This window comes from Podarcis vaucheri (assembly GCF_965113315.1).
Source record: "Podarcis vaucheri genome assembly, chromosome: 2".
Taxonomy (NCBI): Eukaryota; Metazoa; Chordata; class Lepidosauria; order Squamata; family Lacertidae; genus Podarcis; species Podarcis vaucheri.
Window position 1 is genome coordinate 3,739,086 of NC_138760.1, and position 17,089 is coordinate 3,756,174.

The following is a 17,089-nucleotide window of genomic DNA, read 5'->3' on the forward strand; positions in this document are numbered from 1 at the left end:
GTATCTAAATAAACAACACAAAGCTTATGTACCATTATGAAATGCACGCTACAAAGATGAATGACAGGCTGGTTCAGAGGAAAGTACCAAGGAAGAGAAAGGGGCTTTTGGAAAGCGTGCCAACAAAGGAAGCTGATAGGATTGGTAAAATGTACAATTATTATAAAGGAAAAGTATAAGCATTCACTTGAAGGAACAGGATCAGAAAGGGAAAAATCAGGATCAGGATGGGGGCGGGGGCAGGGAGAGAGAATGAGGAGACAGATGGCCAAAGTTACAATGCTAAACTTCATTATGCAAACAACTGAGCAGCAAAACAAGTTTACAAGAGACTGTGTGAGTATTCCATTCAATCAAGGCTGAGGGCCTTTCCAGACACTGTGGCTCAAGTGGGTGGGCAGGAGCAACAGTCATCACTAAATTATTGATCCTGTTATGGAGAAACTGCTGTTTCCCAGGACACAAGCAGTTAAGCACCGGTGATAGTAACTGCAATCATTGCTACAAGAAGTATGAATCTCCATTGTTCAAAGTGATGTGAGCACTTACTTGACCTTGCCTATGACATCACAAGTCCCTTCCCCCTGGCTATCGTGCCATCTTCAACCAATCTTTTCTATTTTCCAACTTCTCTTCTTCGGTAGCTGCATAGTCAACCCTCTCCCACAAATAGAAAAGACAACTACCCAGCAAGGAAGAAAGATTAACAGCATAATCCTAACCTTGTCTACTCAGAAGTAAATTCTACTGAATTCAACAGAGTTTACTCCCACCTAAGTGGGGTTAGGATTGGAGCTCAAATATGCAACATTCCATTACCTGGGTATAAGAATACTACTCAGTTTATGTAATGCTGGTAAATACAGTGAAAAGAATAGAGCCGCTCCAATAGGGAAAGCACAGACATCTGCCAACCATTACTGTATTTGGGTAAATCACAAATAGTGTATGGAGAGTTTGCATTACCCATAGAGATAGATAAGTAACTAACTAACTAACTAACTAACTAAGGGATAGGAAATCTGTGGCCCTCTAGATATTGATGCACTCCATATGCCATCAACCACAGCCAGCATAGTCAATGGTCAGGGATGATGGGATATATCATCCAACAGTATCTGGAGGGCTACAGGTTCCCTATTTGTCAGCTACATCAATCTGCAGCATAACTGGGGCTCCAAGAGATGACCTTGTCTTTGACTTTCATCTCCAACCATGATAACAATCTATTTTTCTCAAAGCCTGAACCTATGAACATCATTCTATAACACAGAATGCTCTTTTGAATAAAAGTTTCTTTTAACGACTGTATAATACAACTTGAAACAGAATGAGAAGGCACAGAGAAAACATTTGACTATACTGTACAGTGGTACCTCTGGTTGCGAACGGGAACCGTTCCACAGGCCCGTTTGCAACCTGAAAAGAACGCAACCTGCATCTGCGCATGCGTGGGTCATGATTCGCCACTTCTGCGCATGCGAGTGATGTCATTTTGCGTGTCTGCACATGTGCGAGCAGCGAAACCAGGAAGTAACCCGTTACGGTACTTCCGGGTCGCCGTGGGACGCAACCTGAAAACGCTCAACCTGAAGCAAACGTAACATGAGGTATGACTGTATACAAAACTAGCTTCACAGTAACACAATAGAGCACTTCAACAGTAATCATGGCTCCAATTCTGAGCCTTGAGAAATGCATTACACAGCACCCCATATCGTTCATCCACCACACACTCCCAACCAGTATGCTGAGAAACAAAAGACAATGGAGGTTTTTATGAAAGCTACATGTAGCTACTTAACAGAGATTTACATAATCTAGGATTAGTTCCCTTGATTTTTGTTAGCAAGTATGCAGACAGAAAGTTCGGCTGAGGTTCGTCAACTGCCAGAAACTTAAAGGACTCCATTTCTTACCTGAATTCTGGTCCATATGTCATGCCATTTTGGGGTCACCTTGTTTGTGTAGCAAAACTGCTTAGAGGAATTCTCTTTTTGCATGCGATGATCTTCAAGAGGCAACACTCGATCTACTGAGTTCAAATCAAACAATAACCAAGGACTGTGTTAAAGACATTTGCAAGATCTTTGCCTGAAATCAGAGTTGCTGCCTGAGAATTGAGAGAACTGGGTTGGTTTATACAAAATGTAGATCAGGATTAGTCTATTCAGTAAGGTGCTGGAATGATGCTCTCTAGCCTACACCAAGAAAGCAGGATTTCTGAGAGCAGTATTAGCAAGAGGACACAAAAAATTCCAAAACATCACTATTCATTTTCACACAAGTTATACCACACCAATGAACTACAATAGGCAACTTAAAATCAGCCACTAACACAGGGTTTGGTGCCCCAAAATCTACATGTAGTGGACAATGAGAGGGAGCCTGCACATTCATGGAAATGCATGTACAAACGCACCTTCTACACATACCACCATGTTTTTTTCTCCTACATTGAATTTGAAATTTTAAGATCCTCAGGGCAAGCACCTGATTGTGTACACTCTGCAAAGCACTATAAAAATTATGTGTGCTTGGCAAAGAGGAAATTTCAAATAATTCACAAGCATGCAAAAAGTAACTTGTGAATCCTGGGGGGGGGGGGGGAGAATACTTTTATGAATATAGCACCCAACCTGGTGTCCTCCAGAAATTTTTGACTACAGTGCCCATCATCCCTCACCAACAGCCATGCAGGTTGAGGTTGATGGAGTTGTAGTCCAACAGCATGTGGATGGCACCAGGTTAGAGAAGGCTGCTTTGCAGAATAACTAAAAAGGTTCCTGTCTCAGGAAGTTAGAAACTAAATTTCACTATGGAGTGTGTGCATGCATAAAGGAAAGTGGCAAGGATTAGCAAGGGACGAACAAGCACAATGCAGTTAAATATACTTAGGTTTAGAGCCACTGGAGATGCGGATAAAGCTATTGTTTTCGATTGTTTAAAATCATACTCTGCGCTGATTTCCTGCACCTCCAGGAAATGGCACTGCTGGGGGGAAGCCTTATCAAATTCAGCTGGACCTCCTTCCAAGTTAGCAGGCACAGGACTGCGCTGTCAGTGTCAGAAGTTTAGTGAATCCTGCCTTTTACCAACAATTTTCACCTGGGTTGTTCAAATCAGACACTTGCCAGTAAACGAGTGCCATCATTTACAGCTAAAGGAAACTTAAAGGTAAAGGTAAAGGTACCCCTGCCCGAACGGGCCAGTCTTGACAGACTCTGGGGTTTGTGCGCCCATCTCACATCTATAGGCCGGGGGCCAGCGCTGTCCGCAGACACTTCCGGGTCACATGGCCAGCGTGACAAAGCTGCATCTGGCGAGCCAGCGCAGCACACGGAACGCCGTTTACCTTCCCGCTGGTAAGCGGTACCTATTTATCTACTTGCACCCGGGGGTGCTTTCGAACTGCTAGGTTGGCAGGCGCTGGGACCGAGCAGCGGGAGCGCACCCCGCCGCGGGAATTCGAACCGCCGACCTTTCGATCGGCAAGCCCTAGGCGCTGAGGCTTTTACCCACAGCGCCACCCGCGTCCCATAAAGGAAACTTATTATACCCCAAATTCATAGCCAAGCATGTTTCTGTTATTTACCAGCAAGTCTCAAGAGAGCAAACTGGAAATGCCAGAATAGCCAAGCATTTCTGGCATTTCCAGTTTGCTCTCTTGAGACTTGCTGGTAAATAACAGAAACGTAGTGCCTGACAACATTTATGTTTTTATATACAGTACGTTGGAAGCCGCCCAGAGTGGCTGGGGCAATCCAGTCAGATGAGCAGGATACAATTATTAGTAGTAGTAGTATCTTAACATACATAACAATTGTTATAAAGTTGTCTCACATAGAGCTAGGTCCCTCAGTTCCAATTCTTTGGTCAATTAATTATGAACATTTTGGGAAACACCAAACTAACGCCTCTTATGTCGAAGCCCAGGAACAAATCACGTCGCCTTTCTGCCTTCACTTCCCAAACAAGACCACGGATAAATTATGCTGTCTAGTTTTGGGTGGAATTTGCAGCATTTTAACGAAACTGTACATTTCGTGTGAATTGTTTTTATCAGTAGTAATGTTCATTTATTAGGTCTCTATGGCGCCCGAAGATCACGGGGCGGGTCAGGCTAGAAATGCAAAGCCTGCCTTGGGAAGCCGAGATTCTGGCATCTTCCCTCGCCGCTCTGCGCTCCTGGGATTCCACCGGCGGGGAAGCAGCTCCGCGCCTGCAGCCGCCCGGGAAGAGGGGAAGGGCGCGCCTGCCCTCTTACCTGAGCCGCCCACCGGCACCACGAGGACCACGGCCCCGAGGAGGAGGAGGAGGACGCGGCGGCCAAGCCTAGGCCGCCCCGAGGCCGCGTTCGTCCCTCCCGCCATGGCCTTCACCCGCCGCCCATCCCCAAAGGCCGCTTTCTCGCCGCGGTTCCTCTGGCAACCTATCGGAGAGCCGGGCTCGCCGCCACGCGGCCTCCCCTGCGCATGACCGAAAGGGCTATTAGACAATGGCAGGCTGCTCGAGCGCGGCCGCTGTCGGGAGTTCCAACTCTCGAGGCCGCCTTGCCTGACGGTAGCGCTGAATGATGTGCCAGCAAGCCTATCACCGCGGCGGCCTCTGTGAGGTAACGCCTCTCGGCAAAACGCCACATTAAGTTGCTGGCTCTCTGGCCAACGACAAAGTCAAATCGCCCGACATTGAGCCCGCCCCCAGACTCGTATTGGGCTGCGGACGTCCCTTGTCAGCCAATCAGAGGAACGGTTTTTAAAGCTAAGCCCCCGCCGCCGTTTTCAAGCGGCAACATGGCAACCAAGGGGGAATGTCTGACGTCGAGCAAAGCGACTTTCGCTTCACGCGCGCGCTGCGCAGGCAGCTGTTGAACCTCGTTGCTGAGCAACCGCCTGAGTGACAGGTCGCAGTTTCAGCTCTCGCTTTAGATAGATTTCAACTGTTAGAATTCAGTATCTCCAAGTGGCGGGAAAGAAAAGGACTCCACCTTGTGGGAATGTTCAGGGATGCAGGAGAGGTTATATTGTTTGATTATATCCTTTCCAACTTGTGCTAACAAGTTCCACAATTAGCAGAGTAACATTCCCCTTTTTAAACTTGCACAGCAGATGCGTTTGCTCAGGCTCACTAAAGCCTCTAAAATACGTTTTCCTTTTGGTAATTTCCCATTTAGTCCCTCATAAAAAGATAGACACGACACAGTCTTCTATAAAAGTATAAAAAGAGTTTGCTCACACATTCTGTTCACAGATGGATCCCAGAAGGCAGACTTTAAATTACAAAAGTAATATACACCTGGAAACTGTCCCATAAGGAGACAGTCCCTTTGTAAACCAATAAAATCTTTAATAAAAAATAAGTTTTATAAAACTCTGTAAAGTATAATTACCACAAGATCTAGATCAGGAAAAAGAGAGGGAATAAAGATCTGCATCAGAATCTGCTGCCCCTGTGGATCCTGCCGCCTGAGGTACACTCACCCAACTTGTGATCCCAGCAACGGCACAGTGGATTTCAATTGCAGAGAACATGGCGTCATGCTTATCTTCCAATAATTTAATCCTCTTTCAAAGTTGGTGGCCATCACCCATCTTTTGAGAGCGAAGCTGTGCGAAGAACAGATAAAGAAGCTCACTACGAGCCTGGTTTCTCTCAGCTGTACACCAAGTGTGTTGCCTGTCAGCTCCCTCCTAACATGTACACGTGATGGGCAGGATTAATATAAGGAGTCCCATCAGTGGAAGCCCTGCTTAAGAATATATGCATGTGCAAGAAGACTTGCCCCTTTTTCTTACCCCATGCCCCCTGAAATTAGGTCTAGAACAATATACCCGTACATAGTGTATAAAGTACATTTGAAACACATTTTCAAATGTGTTTGTTAAGGGCTGCTGGGATTGTAATTCCATGAGGGATACTACAATGCCCAGAATTCTTTGAGGGGGGAAATGTGCTTTGAATGTGCTTTAAAGGTCCAGTATAGTGTGTATGCAACCAACAAGTAGGTGAAACTGATGCATATGTTTGTGCAGGAGCATGACTTCCCTTTATACCACAGCTTTTCAAACTTTTCATATTGGTGACAGACTTTTTAGACATGCATCATTTCATGACCCAGTAATTCAGTTTTACTAGCAGACTGGAGGTTAAACTAAACCCTTTCCAGCCCCGGGAGGAGTGCAGGAAGCGTTTGCATGACACACTTACACACTGCAGCTGACACACTAATATGTTGTGACACACAGTTTGGAAAGCTCTGCTTTATACCATAGACAAACAGGGAGAGTCCATATTTTTTCCAATGGTTGGATGTCTCCGATGTAGCTCTTAATATAACAGAACCCTCTATACATGTTTTGATGGGGAAGTTAGCTCACATCACATAGGTTTCAGTTCTGTTTTGTCAGCCAAGGCTGACGCTATCCATTTCAACCCCCCAAACTCAATCAATATCTCACTTCCCTGTAGCTGTAACTGCCAAAGGAAATAAAAACGAGCACACTAAACTTAGAAAAAAGAAAGTTCAAAATACAACAGAACATTGTTACCTAAAAGTGTGGTTTGAGGTCATAGGCACCTGGTCTTGAGTTCTTCAGCTCCCACCACATTCCCCATGAAGGGGCGGGCACCTGCAAATTTTTGTGCTGGGGCTGTGCACACCATGACGTCAGCACGCCTGCAGCAAGTGCGTCCAATATCAGCATGCCCCGCTGATGCCACATGTGCACATCAGTGGGTATACTGACATCAGACGCATGTGCACATGTGGCGTGTGTAGCCCCAGGCACCCACTGACCCAGGGCCAAGTTTGGGGTCATTTAACACAAATGCTTCTGCTAGCCAGAGGCTATATCCAGAATTGTTCATTTTATAGTTTGGGTACACTTTATTGTTTTTCCAAAAATATAAAGAGTGGTGGTATACTCCCTCCAGTGAAGTAAAAAATATGGATGCATGATTGAATGAATGGGGAAATTCCAGTGTTTCCTGCAGTAGGAGGAAGGAAAACACTACGACGAATTCTGGAAATACTTAACCTGAAAGTGGGGAGTAAAAATGGCATTATATTAAACCATTAAATGTTAATGGGCTTTGTTTCCTATTGCTTTTGTAATCATTTACAATTGTAGAAAGAAATTAATAATTTTCTGATGAAATGCATTGTCATATTGTCAGAGGCTAGGGCAATAAAAAGACAAGGTTAGGAGTGGAGCAAAACAGTAACTGTTGCAATGTAGAAATAATAGCTTCCAAGAAGCCCAGCAATCCTTTGCTGCTTTCTCTAGTGCAAAGGTGGGCTACCTTTATTTTGTGGGGGACCACATTCTCCTGGTGGTGGCAATGGTAGGAGGGGAGAGTAATCTCTGTGGGGCTGCATGCCAGTGATGGGTAGAATCAGAGACAAAAGTGTTCTGGATTGACTAATCCGGAATAAAGATTGCCCTGTTCCAATTTTCACCATTGCTATCTCAGATTAGAATTCCTGTTCTTATGCAAGTCTACTCAGAAGTAAGCTCAAATGGGCTTCATAAGACAAGCAGCACATGGTATTGATCACACAGAATTTTTGCATGATATTGATTGAGGCTCTATCTTACACAACTTAAGAACATGATAGGATATAATATTTATTTATTTATTTATTTATTTATTTAGCAGTTCTCCCACTTTCATGCTGCTTATCAGTTACTGAGTGCAATCCTTGTTTTTGTTTAGTCGTGTCTGACTCTTTGTGACCCCATGGACCAGAGCATGCCAGGCACTCCTGTCTTCCACTGCCTCCCGCAGTTTGGTCAAACTCATGTTAGTAGCTTCGAGAACACTGTCCAACCATCTTGTCCTCTGTCGTCCCCTTCTCCTTGTGCCCTCAATCTTTTCCAACATCAGGGTCTTTCCCAGGGAGTCTTCTCTTCTCATGAGGTGGCCAAAGTATTGGAGCCTCAGCTTCACGATCTGTCCTTCCAGTGAGCACTCAGGGCTGATTTCCTTAAGAATGGATAGGTTTGATCTTCCTGCTGTCCATGGGACTCTTAAGAGTCTCCTCCAGCACCATAATTCAAAAGCATCAATTATTCGGCGATCAGCCTTCTTTATGGTCCAGCTCTCACTTCTATACATCACTACTGGGAAAACCATAGCTCTAACTATACAGACCTTGTTTCAGGACTTTTTGGTGTAGGATGTGGGTCATAAATTTAATAAATCTAACCTGAGCTAACCTACTCAGAAGTAAACCCCATTTGATTCAGTGGAACATACTGCCAAGTAATTATGCAGCTTTTCAGTGAAATCCTATGTTTATCTTCTCAGTACACCCCAGTGACTTCAATGGGTCTTACTTCTCCTAGGTAATTGGCTCTAGGAGTGTAATCTCAGTCTCTTTCATTTGAAAGGGAATTATCAAGAGTGCATGAACTGTTCAGAGGCATAACTAACTTATTCACTTCAGGGTCAAATCTTCCCTTTTGCTTTGTTATGTTCATTGTCCTATTTTCATGCCCTGTAAGTCTCCCCAGCAGGGATAATGACTGTCAAGGCTCTGTGAGAACAGCATGTTCACACCCACGCTATCTAAAATATATGTCTATGGATAACCCTTGTTCCCTTGCCAAGGTCACATCGCTATCCTACCAGTCCAGCAGTCCAGAAAGAGAGAGACCCTCTTCTTCAGAGGAACAAAACTTGATGGAGATCAGATTAAGAGAGGAAAAGAGACCTTGACCCCAAAAAAAGTGCTAGGGTAAAAGACAGGGATTCTTCTTTATTTTTTGTTTGCCTTGGAGCACAACAGACCTCACAAGAATTAAGGAGCACATTCTAGCTGAGAAAGGAGCCATTCAACCTGTTTTGATAGTCCAGCCTGATGTAATTCAAGATGGCTTTCTCAGAAATCCCTCTCTATAACTGGTTTGCTGGTTGAGTTTATTGCTGCAAAAAGTGACTTGACGAAAAAGGAGATTGAGGTGCTCAGTCTGGCACGTCATGAAACAGATACCTGCACTGATAATGATCAGTGGCTACTGTTACCTGAACTTTCTGCTGGTGCATCCCTTTTCCAACAAGAACATACAGTATGTACTGTAAAAGCAAATCTCTTCTTCAAAGAAGAACCTTCAAAGGTTGCTATATAAGTGCAGGTGCTTGGGGAATAAAAAGGAACCAGGCAAGATTAACATCCTAGAGTTAAGTGTCCAGTGCTGGCTGAGACACCTTAAGCAAGGACAGTTGTGCAGCTCAAGGAGGGCTGCAGTTGAGTATCAGAGCTCCTGCTTTAAATGCAAACTGTAGCTGAGTGTCAGCGCTTGGAAGGCATCTCCCGATACAGCAGAGGTCTGAAACACAGGAGAGCTGCTGTCAGTGTTGACAACACTGAGTTAGAAGGGCTAGTGATCTGACTCAGTACATATAAGGCTGTTTATGATGTTTTTAACACTGGCAGAGCCAAAGTCCCAATGTTTTCCTCTGGGCAGTTGGAGATAGCTTTTCATGCAATGCTCATAACTGAGAAGCATAGGTCCTCTATGGTGGGATGTAGTGCCACCAAGGCATCACAATGTAGCATGCATAGATGGATATCTGACTTGGTTCTTTTGCAAAAAAGGTAGGCCTTTGTAGCAGCAAGAGGAATAGCCTAAAGCGTGCCTGTGTGCGTAAAATTCATCAAAGCAAGAAAAGGCTTCTTTGTCTTTGGCTTCAGAGTGTGAGAAATTAAGCAAGTGCCTAAGAGCCTTTGTAAGGAAAGAAAGCAACAACCCTACTTCAGAACGGATCTCAATTGCTTTTCCTTTTTGATTCTCTCCGGGAGGCTCATATTAGTGGGAAGGAAAGGCTCAGGGGGTGGACGGCAGCCTTTTCAACAAGCCTATGTGGGATGCAAATGCTTCACAATCCCATCCTTTCAACCCACGTGACCCAGCTCTTTAATGCCAAATATTTTCTTAATAGCATAATTGTCAAGGCCCTTCCCACGTGCTGCCCACTGCTTTGCACTTGGCTTGCTGCACCTGGGTAGGGAATTTCACACTCACGGCGATAGTGGGAGTGGAGGGATAGCTTGTAAACTGAGCTGATGTGAAGTGCTAGGACAGTCCTATTGCACACCCCACGATTGGCCAGCTCTCACAAGAAACCATGAGCTTCTCCAACCTCAGTCTGACCTCAGTCTCTGAGCTCATCCACTTCTCTGTGTTATTCCGACTTGAGTTGCCATATACTCAAGCTTGTGGAAATGTGGCTGAAGTTGGTTCCAAGCTCCTTATTCAACACGGAGCTACGTGCATGAACAGCCCAAATGAAGAACTGATGTTTATATGCCCCTTCATCCTCGAAATAAACTTTGGTCTACCTACATCTTGGGTGCATCTCAAAAGAAACAGTTTCTCAGTAGCAGAGATCTGTGACTGGCACTCTAAATTATCACTCTAATTATCAGCTCTAAAGAGTTGATAATTTCGGGGATAACTAACTAGAAACTAGTAATCAGATTAGTTGCTTTCATGATACAGTATTCTCAGGAAAGTCTTCATCTGACAGCTGGCCATTCAGATTAGTCATTCAGATGGGAGCAGATCAGTTGGCATTACCTTAGCAAAGTTAACTGATTAAGTAGTTGGAGAAATACCTGCAAAGCATTAAAGTAGGCTATCCATGCAATCCTACACATTTACCTGGAAGAAAGACCCACTGCATAGGATGCATGGGATAGCAGCTCTAATACATTGCCAAGTTGTACAAATTAATGTCCAAAACTCTTTGTCTGTAATTGTAGGATTGCTGCCCATATACAGTGGTACCTCAGGTTAAGTACTTAATTCGTTCCAGAGGTCCATTCTTAACCTGAAACTGTTCTTAACCTGAAGCACGACTTTAGCTAATGGGGCCTCCTGCTGCTGCCGTGCTGCTCATCCTGAAGCAAAGTTCTTAACCTGAAGCACTATTTTTGGGCTAGCGGAGTCTGTGACCTGAAGCGTATGTAACCCGAGGTACCACTGGACATATCCACAATATGTGACCCGTGTGACTCTCTGGTGCCACATATACACTGCACCTATTTATTCCATATTCATCCAGAATAGTATGTCAATCCACTTCTACCACTTCCTTCCCCTCCCCCACATTCTATATGAGTGCACGGGGGTGGGGAAGAACTAGCCACTTCTGATTGTGGGTAACTACTGCTAATCCATGGTTGGTCATCTTGAGTGGGACAGGGAACACAGAAGCACTGCATTCCAGCTGTAAACATGAGGCATTTCTTCCTCAGTTAGAACTGGGGAAAGAACCCAAGGGTTCCTACATCACACAGCCCTCTGCTATAATGTAGTAGGTGATGCTTCTTCTGAAGAGCATAGGAACTGCTTTATGCTGAACAGGCTTTATAACAGGATTGGGAACCTTTTTTGGCCAGATCCTTCTCTGTCCTCACCTCCCTGGGCCAACTCTAACAAGTGGGTGGGGAAAACTACCTGCCAATCACCTGACACCAAATGATTGACAGGTGGGTTCTCCCACTCACCTGTCAAAGCTCGTTGCGCAGCTCTTCCCAAGTGCCCAATAGCCACATGGATGCTGGGTGCCTGGGAACCGCAGCACAAGGGGTTTTGCTGGCCGTGTGCTTGGTGTTTCCCAAGCACCAAAAACAGGGTTGGTAAAGTTGTTTTTTGCAGTGATCAGCTGCACAGCCAATCCAGCTGTCCCTCTTTCTGTCCCACAAGATGTCAGGTATGGGGAGGAAGAGCATGGTTTGGCAATCAATCAATCAATCAATCAAGGCCTCACATGCCAAATTGGGATCTGTACCAGGGCGAACTCTGGCTCACAGCTCTATACTGACCAGGATGGCGATTTACTGAATTTATATACAGCCCTATACCTGGAGGTCTCAGGGCAGTTCACAGGATTTCAGGAAGGAGCTAACCAGCTCCTAACTGGATTTGCTAGCTAAGGAGCCCGGGACCAGGCGCTCTGCCACTTAGTAGCCAGAGAGACAGGCCGCTCTGCTGGCACTTTTTGGGGGGCAGCACCCTGCAGCTCCACCTCCAGGTCCAGCTTGACCCGGGGGTAGAGAGAGGAGAGTGGGAAGTGGGATTGGCCGCCCTCTCATGGGCTGCGTGGCTCCACGCGAGGATGCTGCCAAGGCAACTTTCTCCGGGTCAGGCGTGAGCAGAGGACGCAGGGGGCTCCATCCACGCACCGCCCCGGGCAAGAGGAGCAAAAGGGATTCCAGGGCCGCCCTCAACGCCCGCCTGCCTGCCTTCCTGTTAGAAGAACTAGATAGCGAGCCTTCAGGAGGGGGGGGGGGCGGCTAAAAATCTCTCCTTTCTGCTGCTACTGCAGCTCCCCAAACCTCCAGAAATCGGGGAGGGGGATCTGCAGGCCGCCTGTCATTGCTTCCTTGCGCCCCATTTGAGAGTACGGGGAGCGGTCCCCGCCTGGGGGCTCTTTTCTTGAGCGTGGGCGTGGGGGTCTCTTCCCTGCAGCGCCCGGAGGGGCGGCGAGGCCGCGCGTGGGCGCGCTCCTTTCTGCCAGCCCCGCGAGCAAAGCGCGCCGCGCGCCACTGGCCGCGTGGGAGGCAGGATGTGCGTCAGTCCCGCGCGGGGGAGGCCGACACGTGGAAGCGAGTCCGACCGCAGCGCTGGTGGGGAGGGAGGGAGGCGAGGGCGGGAGCCGGGAAACAGGATTGATCGTCTTCCTTTTCAAAAGCCCAAAACTTGCCTGTCGCTGGCGAGAGCGGCCCATCGGAGGCGATAGAATCGGGAAGCCAGACCACCCCCAAGGGCGAATGGCTGCGTTTATAGTTTGCTGGTTTTTCTAATTGCACTGGAATTGGATCATTCCTCTCCCTAATATGATTGCCCTCCGGTATCGCGGTGGGAAGGCGCAGACTGAGAAACGTCGGGCCGATGGAAGGCCGATTGTCGCTTACAACCACCCTGCACTGTCAGCCGAACGAGGACGCTTTTTACCATCACTGTCTTGCTCAACTAGACATTGAACCTCGATTTAATGTTCTCTTAAGTTAAAGCTGAGTTTCTGCTGTCTCATTTAATTATGGGACTCTTCAGTTTACCACAAGATTTTCCAAACTCCATGTTCGCTGATCATCTACAAGTTGAAAGAAAAAGGTTAAGCGGGGAGCTTAAATTATTTCAGGACAGTACTTTTAGAAATGCAGCAACTGCGAAGTGTTACTTACTCAATGATATTAAAAAGAAAGAGCCCCCCCCCCGGGTTATTGTGCTCCTGCTGCCTGTGCTCGTGCACACATCTGCCTGGGGGGTGGGGGTGGGGAGGCGCTAGTCTTGACAACCCCAACCTGTATTCCACCCACAGCAAAGTGCATCCCACCCCACCATAGGGCGCTTTCTCTGCTGCTGCTTTTCAAACATAAACAGTGGCAACAGCTGGCTGTCCTTTAGGTGCTTCTGTAGTCGCGAGTCAAACCCCGTGGAATAAAGACAGCCAGCAAGAGGCAGTTGCCAGAGTGATGGTCTTGGACCTGGAAGACCAGGGTTCGAATCCCTACTCCACTCTCAAGCTCACAGGCTGGATCTAGACATGTCAAAGAAGTGATTCGCTTAAACGCCTTGTAAGCTCATGCAGGGAAACCTGATAGGGAAAGATGGGACTCCACAGCACCAACTGGTGTCACAGTGTTGTATCGCATATGCAGCACATATAAAACACTTTTTCTTTACCAGTCTAGCTGAGTCCACAGCCTCTCTCAGCCTAACTTACTTCACAGGGTTGTTGTGAGCATAAAATGGAGAATGGGAGAACCACGTATGCCATCTTGTGGTCCTTGGAGGAAAGGGGGGATATAAACCTACAAATAAATAAATACCGTAAATAAGCAGCTACCTTCCAGAGTCTTGTTTCCATCCAGAACATGGCCAGCTGCAAAGCTGCGGTACTTTGCTGAGTCACTGATTCATAATGATGCCACTTAGGTTGTTGAACTGGCCCTGTTGCACACCACCCCAGTCTCTGAGCAGTGCAAGATTCCAGGGGTTCCAGGCACATTTACCCAGGGCCTGGGCTTCCTTTTGGAAATGAGGCACAACAGAGTCTGTGGTGTCTCTACGATATATGGTTTATATAGTACACATATTATACAACCTGAGCCTACAATGGAGGGGCTCCCAGAGGGTCCTGCTTCTCCCACAGCTGCAGCCCTGGACTCAGGCAGACAGCAGCCATGGCTCTGGCCCTCTCTCTAGCTTGCTGCGTTTTACTGACTGCTGCCTTTACCAGACTGCAACCGTCTACTCCTATCTTCCATCATGGCCAATGTTGAAAACCCAATCCTAAACACTACTCTACTTCAAACTCTGAAGTTTGGTCTTTCTAACTAACTCAGAGCTGGAGGAGGGTCTCTTCTCCTTGGCTTACTTAAAGGTCCATTACTTTCCCTTAGTTCTTGGTTAATGGCTCATCTCCCAGGTGATTACCTCATGAGGAAACTGGTGTGGCTCATATTTTACCGCAAACTGAATCCAGGAATTCATTGTCCAGCACTCGGTTTAATAGCAAGTATTAAATTCTAAATCTTACTGGGCCCAGGAATTTAGGGGAGTCTGGATCCCCCAAACTCATATTGGTATGTTAGCTCAAATGCAGGTCCTCCACTGTCCTTGGGACACGTGCATAGAATTGCAACCCAAATCCTGTTTCCCCCCAAACACCTGCTTGTATGAATATGGCTTGCAGTTCTGACCTGCAGCCTAGCTCTGTAGCATTATTCACAGCTGGTTAAAGAAATGAAGTTGGCTTGTGTGTGAGGAGCCCTGGTGGCAGATGGGGATTCAGAGCCCCTGCAGAGGTTGTGGGACTCAAGGATGGGATGGCTTGTGGGCCAGCTTGAGGAGCATTAGCACTTTGAATCTGCCCCCACCTGGGTAGATGCTGTCACCATGCCCGTGGGAGGTTGCACAGTAGGAACCATATGTTACTGCTCAGGCCTCTCTGAATAGAAACCTTTTCTCAGCAGCTAAAGCTGGTCAGGAGGATCCGGCCTCCACAGAGGCAGCTCCCTGCCTACGCCTTCCTTTGCATGCAGGGAATAGCTCTGACTTCCCGGGGCCTCTGTTGCTTAGAAGCTGGGAGGTTTCTCTGGGCCTGGACACTGCTGAAGGAAGGCAGAAGGGGAGGGGCCCCCAAAATGCAGTGAAAGGGTGGCACAAAAAGTTGTTGAACTTCCGTTGCTACAAAACCCACAATGGACATTTCCTGTGCTGCAAAGAAGATGCAAAAATAAACCCACAATCAATTCCCAGCTGCATGGGGAAAAGATAAATTTAGCTTTGGAGGGAGGTGGGAGTCAGAGCTGAGAGGCCAACGCACGAGGGAGCTTATAGCTGGGGTGGCAGAACAGGGGAGGGGTGGCACAGCACTGGCCTTGCATGCAGGAGGTCCTCAGTCAAGCCCCAGGTATGGCTGGGAGAGACCCCTGTCTAAAATCCTGGAGAGCCACTGCTAGTCAACTTGCTGAGGTAGATGGACCAACAAACATATCACGCAGAAGACAGCTTCCTATGTTCCTATAATACTGTTGGTGGGGTATTTTATTCTGATCATCCTTTAGATGCAACTTTTGGGTCTTCAAGTTGTTTCTCTCCTTTGGATTCTTGGGGTCATCTCTATTGCCAATTTCTCCCCAGAACCTCTGCACATGCTCACCCAATTCAACTGAGCTATATTTAAACAAATGCACATTCTTTTCATGCCATGTGGGACAGGCTGAGATGTTGAAATGAAAGGGCAGGATTTGGCAACTGGCCAATCCCACCCACATATGGCTACACTTTAGGTACAGTGTTCCTCTTTTTGGTGTGAGTACATCTGCAGTGTAAAGATGCAGTCTGCAGGAATGGGGGCCTATTAAAGTGGCATTTATGCACTAAACGCATGTGGATATACAACCCATCCCTCTATGTTCTGTGGACATTTCCTCTCATTTACTGAACCCAATACATTGACTACTCATAAGTGTTGCAACATTATAGCCCCTTTTACTACAGCCCCTCCATCCTGGCCCACAAACCTCCAGCATTTCCCCTAGGGTTTTCAAGTCTGCAATATCAGAAACTAAACTCTCCTTACCTGTAGTGAAGATGCTTGCTTTGCTCATTTAATTTTAATTTAGTATTTGAAACCCACTTTGCCCTGTGTAATGAAGCCCTAAGTAGGTCCAAGTGTACAAGATCAAAAACGATTCAGGTACTTTTTCTATTGGATTGGATTTGCTACAAGCTGAGTAGCAAGTTTCAGAATGGCTCAGAAAGAAAACTCACCAGAATGATTGCTGAAATTCTGCACCTTGCAAGTGGAGAATGCATATGTGCTATTCTATAGGGCAAAATATGATATTTTGAAGTGTACATCTTTACAAGACTCTGACGCTAGTCATCTGTCAATCCATGGAATCTCCAGGTAAAATGAAAGGCTTCAGTCAAAGACTCTTAAAGAGCTGTTGCCAGTCGGATTAGATAACACTGTGCTAGATGGACAAAAAGCCTATTCCTAATGGGCTAGCTATCCAATGTCTAATAATAACTAGATATTAGTTATTAGATTTTGGTATCAAAGTCTGCACTGCAAATTTTCAGTGGAGTCATCCCCACTCTCCTAGTGTAATTCTTTGGTCACTATCAGGTCATTTAAAAAAAAAATTAAAAAAATTAAGGCATTCAATTTTGCTTTTAAAAAGGCAATCAAAAAAAATTTGGAATGAAAGAATAAGCCATTAAACTTGTTTCCAGTAGAGTGGAAATTTGAATATATTCAACTATGGGCATAGTGGGGGGTGGGGGGGGGCAGGACTTTGTTAGGGGGCAGAGGCGATGTGATTGGTCAGTTAGTTAAGTATTTCTATTGTTTTACTTGATGGGGGGGGCAGATGCCCTCCCTTGCCCATGTATTCAACTACAATGACACCACCATGGGAAGGCATTTTTAAACAAGAGGAGCATGTATTTCAATGCTATCCCCATTTCAGTTACCAAATCCTGGCTCTGGCCACTTTTGTAAAATCATCCAGCAGGATTTTGACAATTAATAATTTAATAATACGCCTCTAAACGCCCCCCCC

At 46.3% G+C, this 17,089-nt stretch overlaps 1 protein-coding gene across 3 annotated transcripts in view; it reads right to left on the reverse strand.

Moving 5' to 3' along the window:
• The window catches only part of NEMP1 (nuclear envelope integral membrane protein 1), a 108,733-nt gene extending 104,152 nt beyond the window's left edge, over window positions 1-4,581 (reverse strand). Inside the window, exons 1-2 of one of the 3 annotated variants that reach the window (XM_082208574.1) lie at window positions 4,268-4,581; window positions 1,920-2,035 (exon numbers count right to left, since the gene is read on the reverse strand). In XM_082208574.1, coding sequence (XP_082064700.1) covers window positions 1,920-2,035; window positions 4,268-4,373 — 222 coding nt within the window. In that variant the 5' untranslated portion in view covers window positions 4,374-4,581. The remainder of the gene's footprint in view (window positions 1-1,919; window positions 2,036-4,267) is intronic. The other 2 variants (XM_082208576.1, XM_082208575.1) reach the window with 2 other exon arrangements.
• Window positions 4,582-17,089: the final 12,508 nt, after the last annotated feature.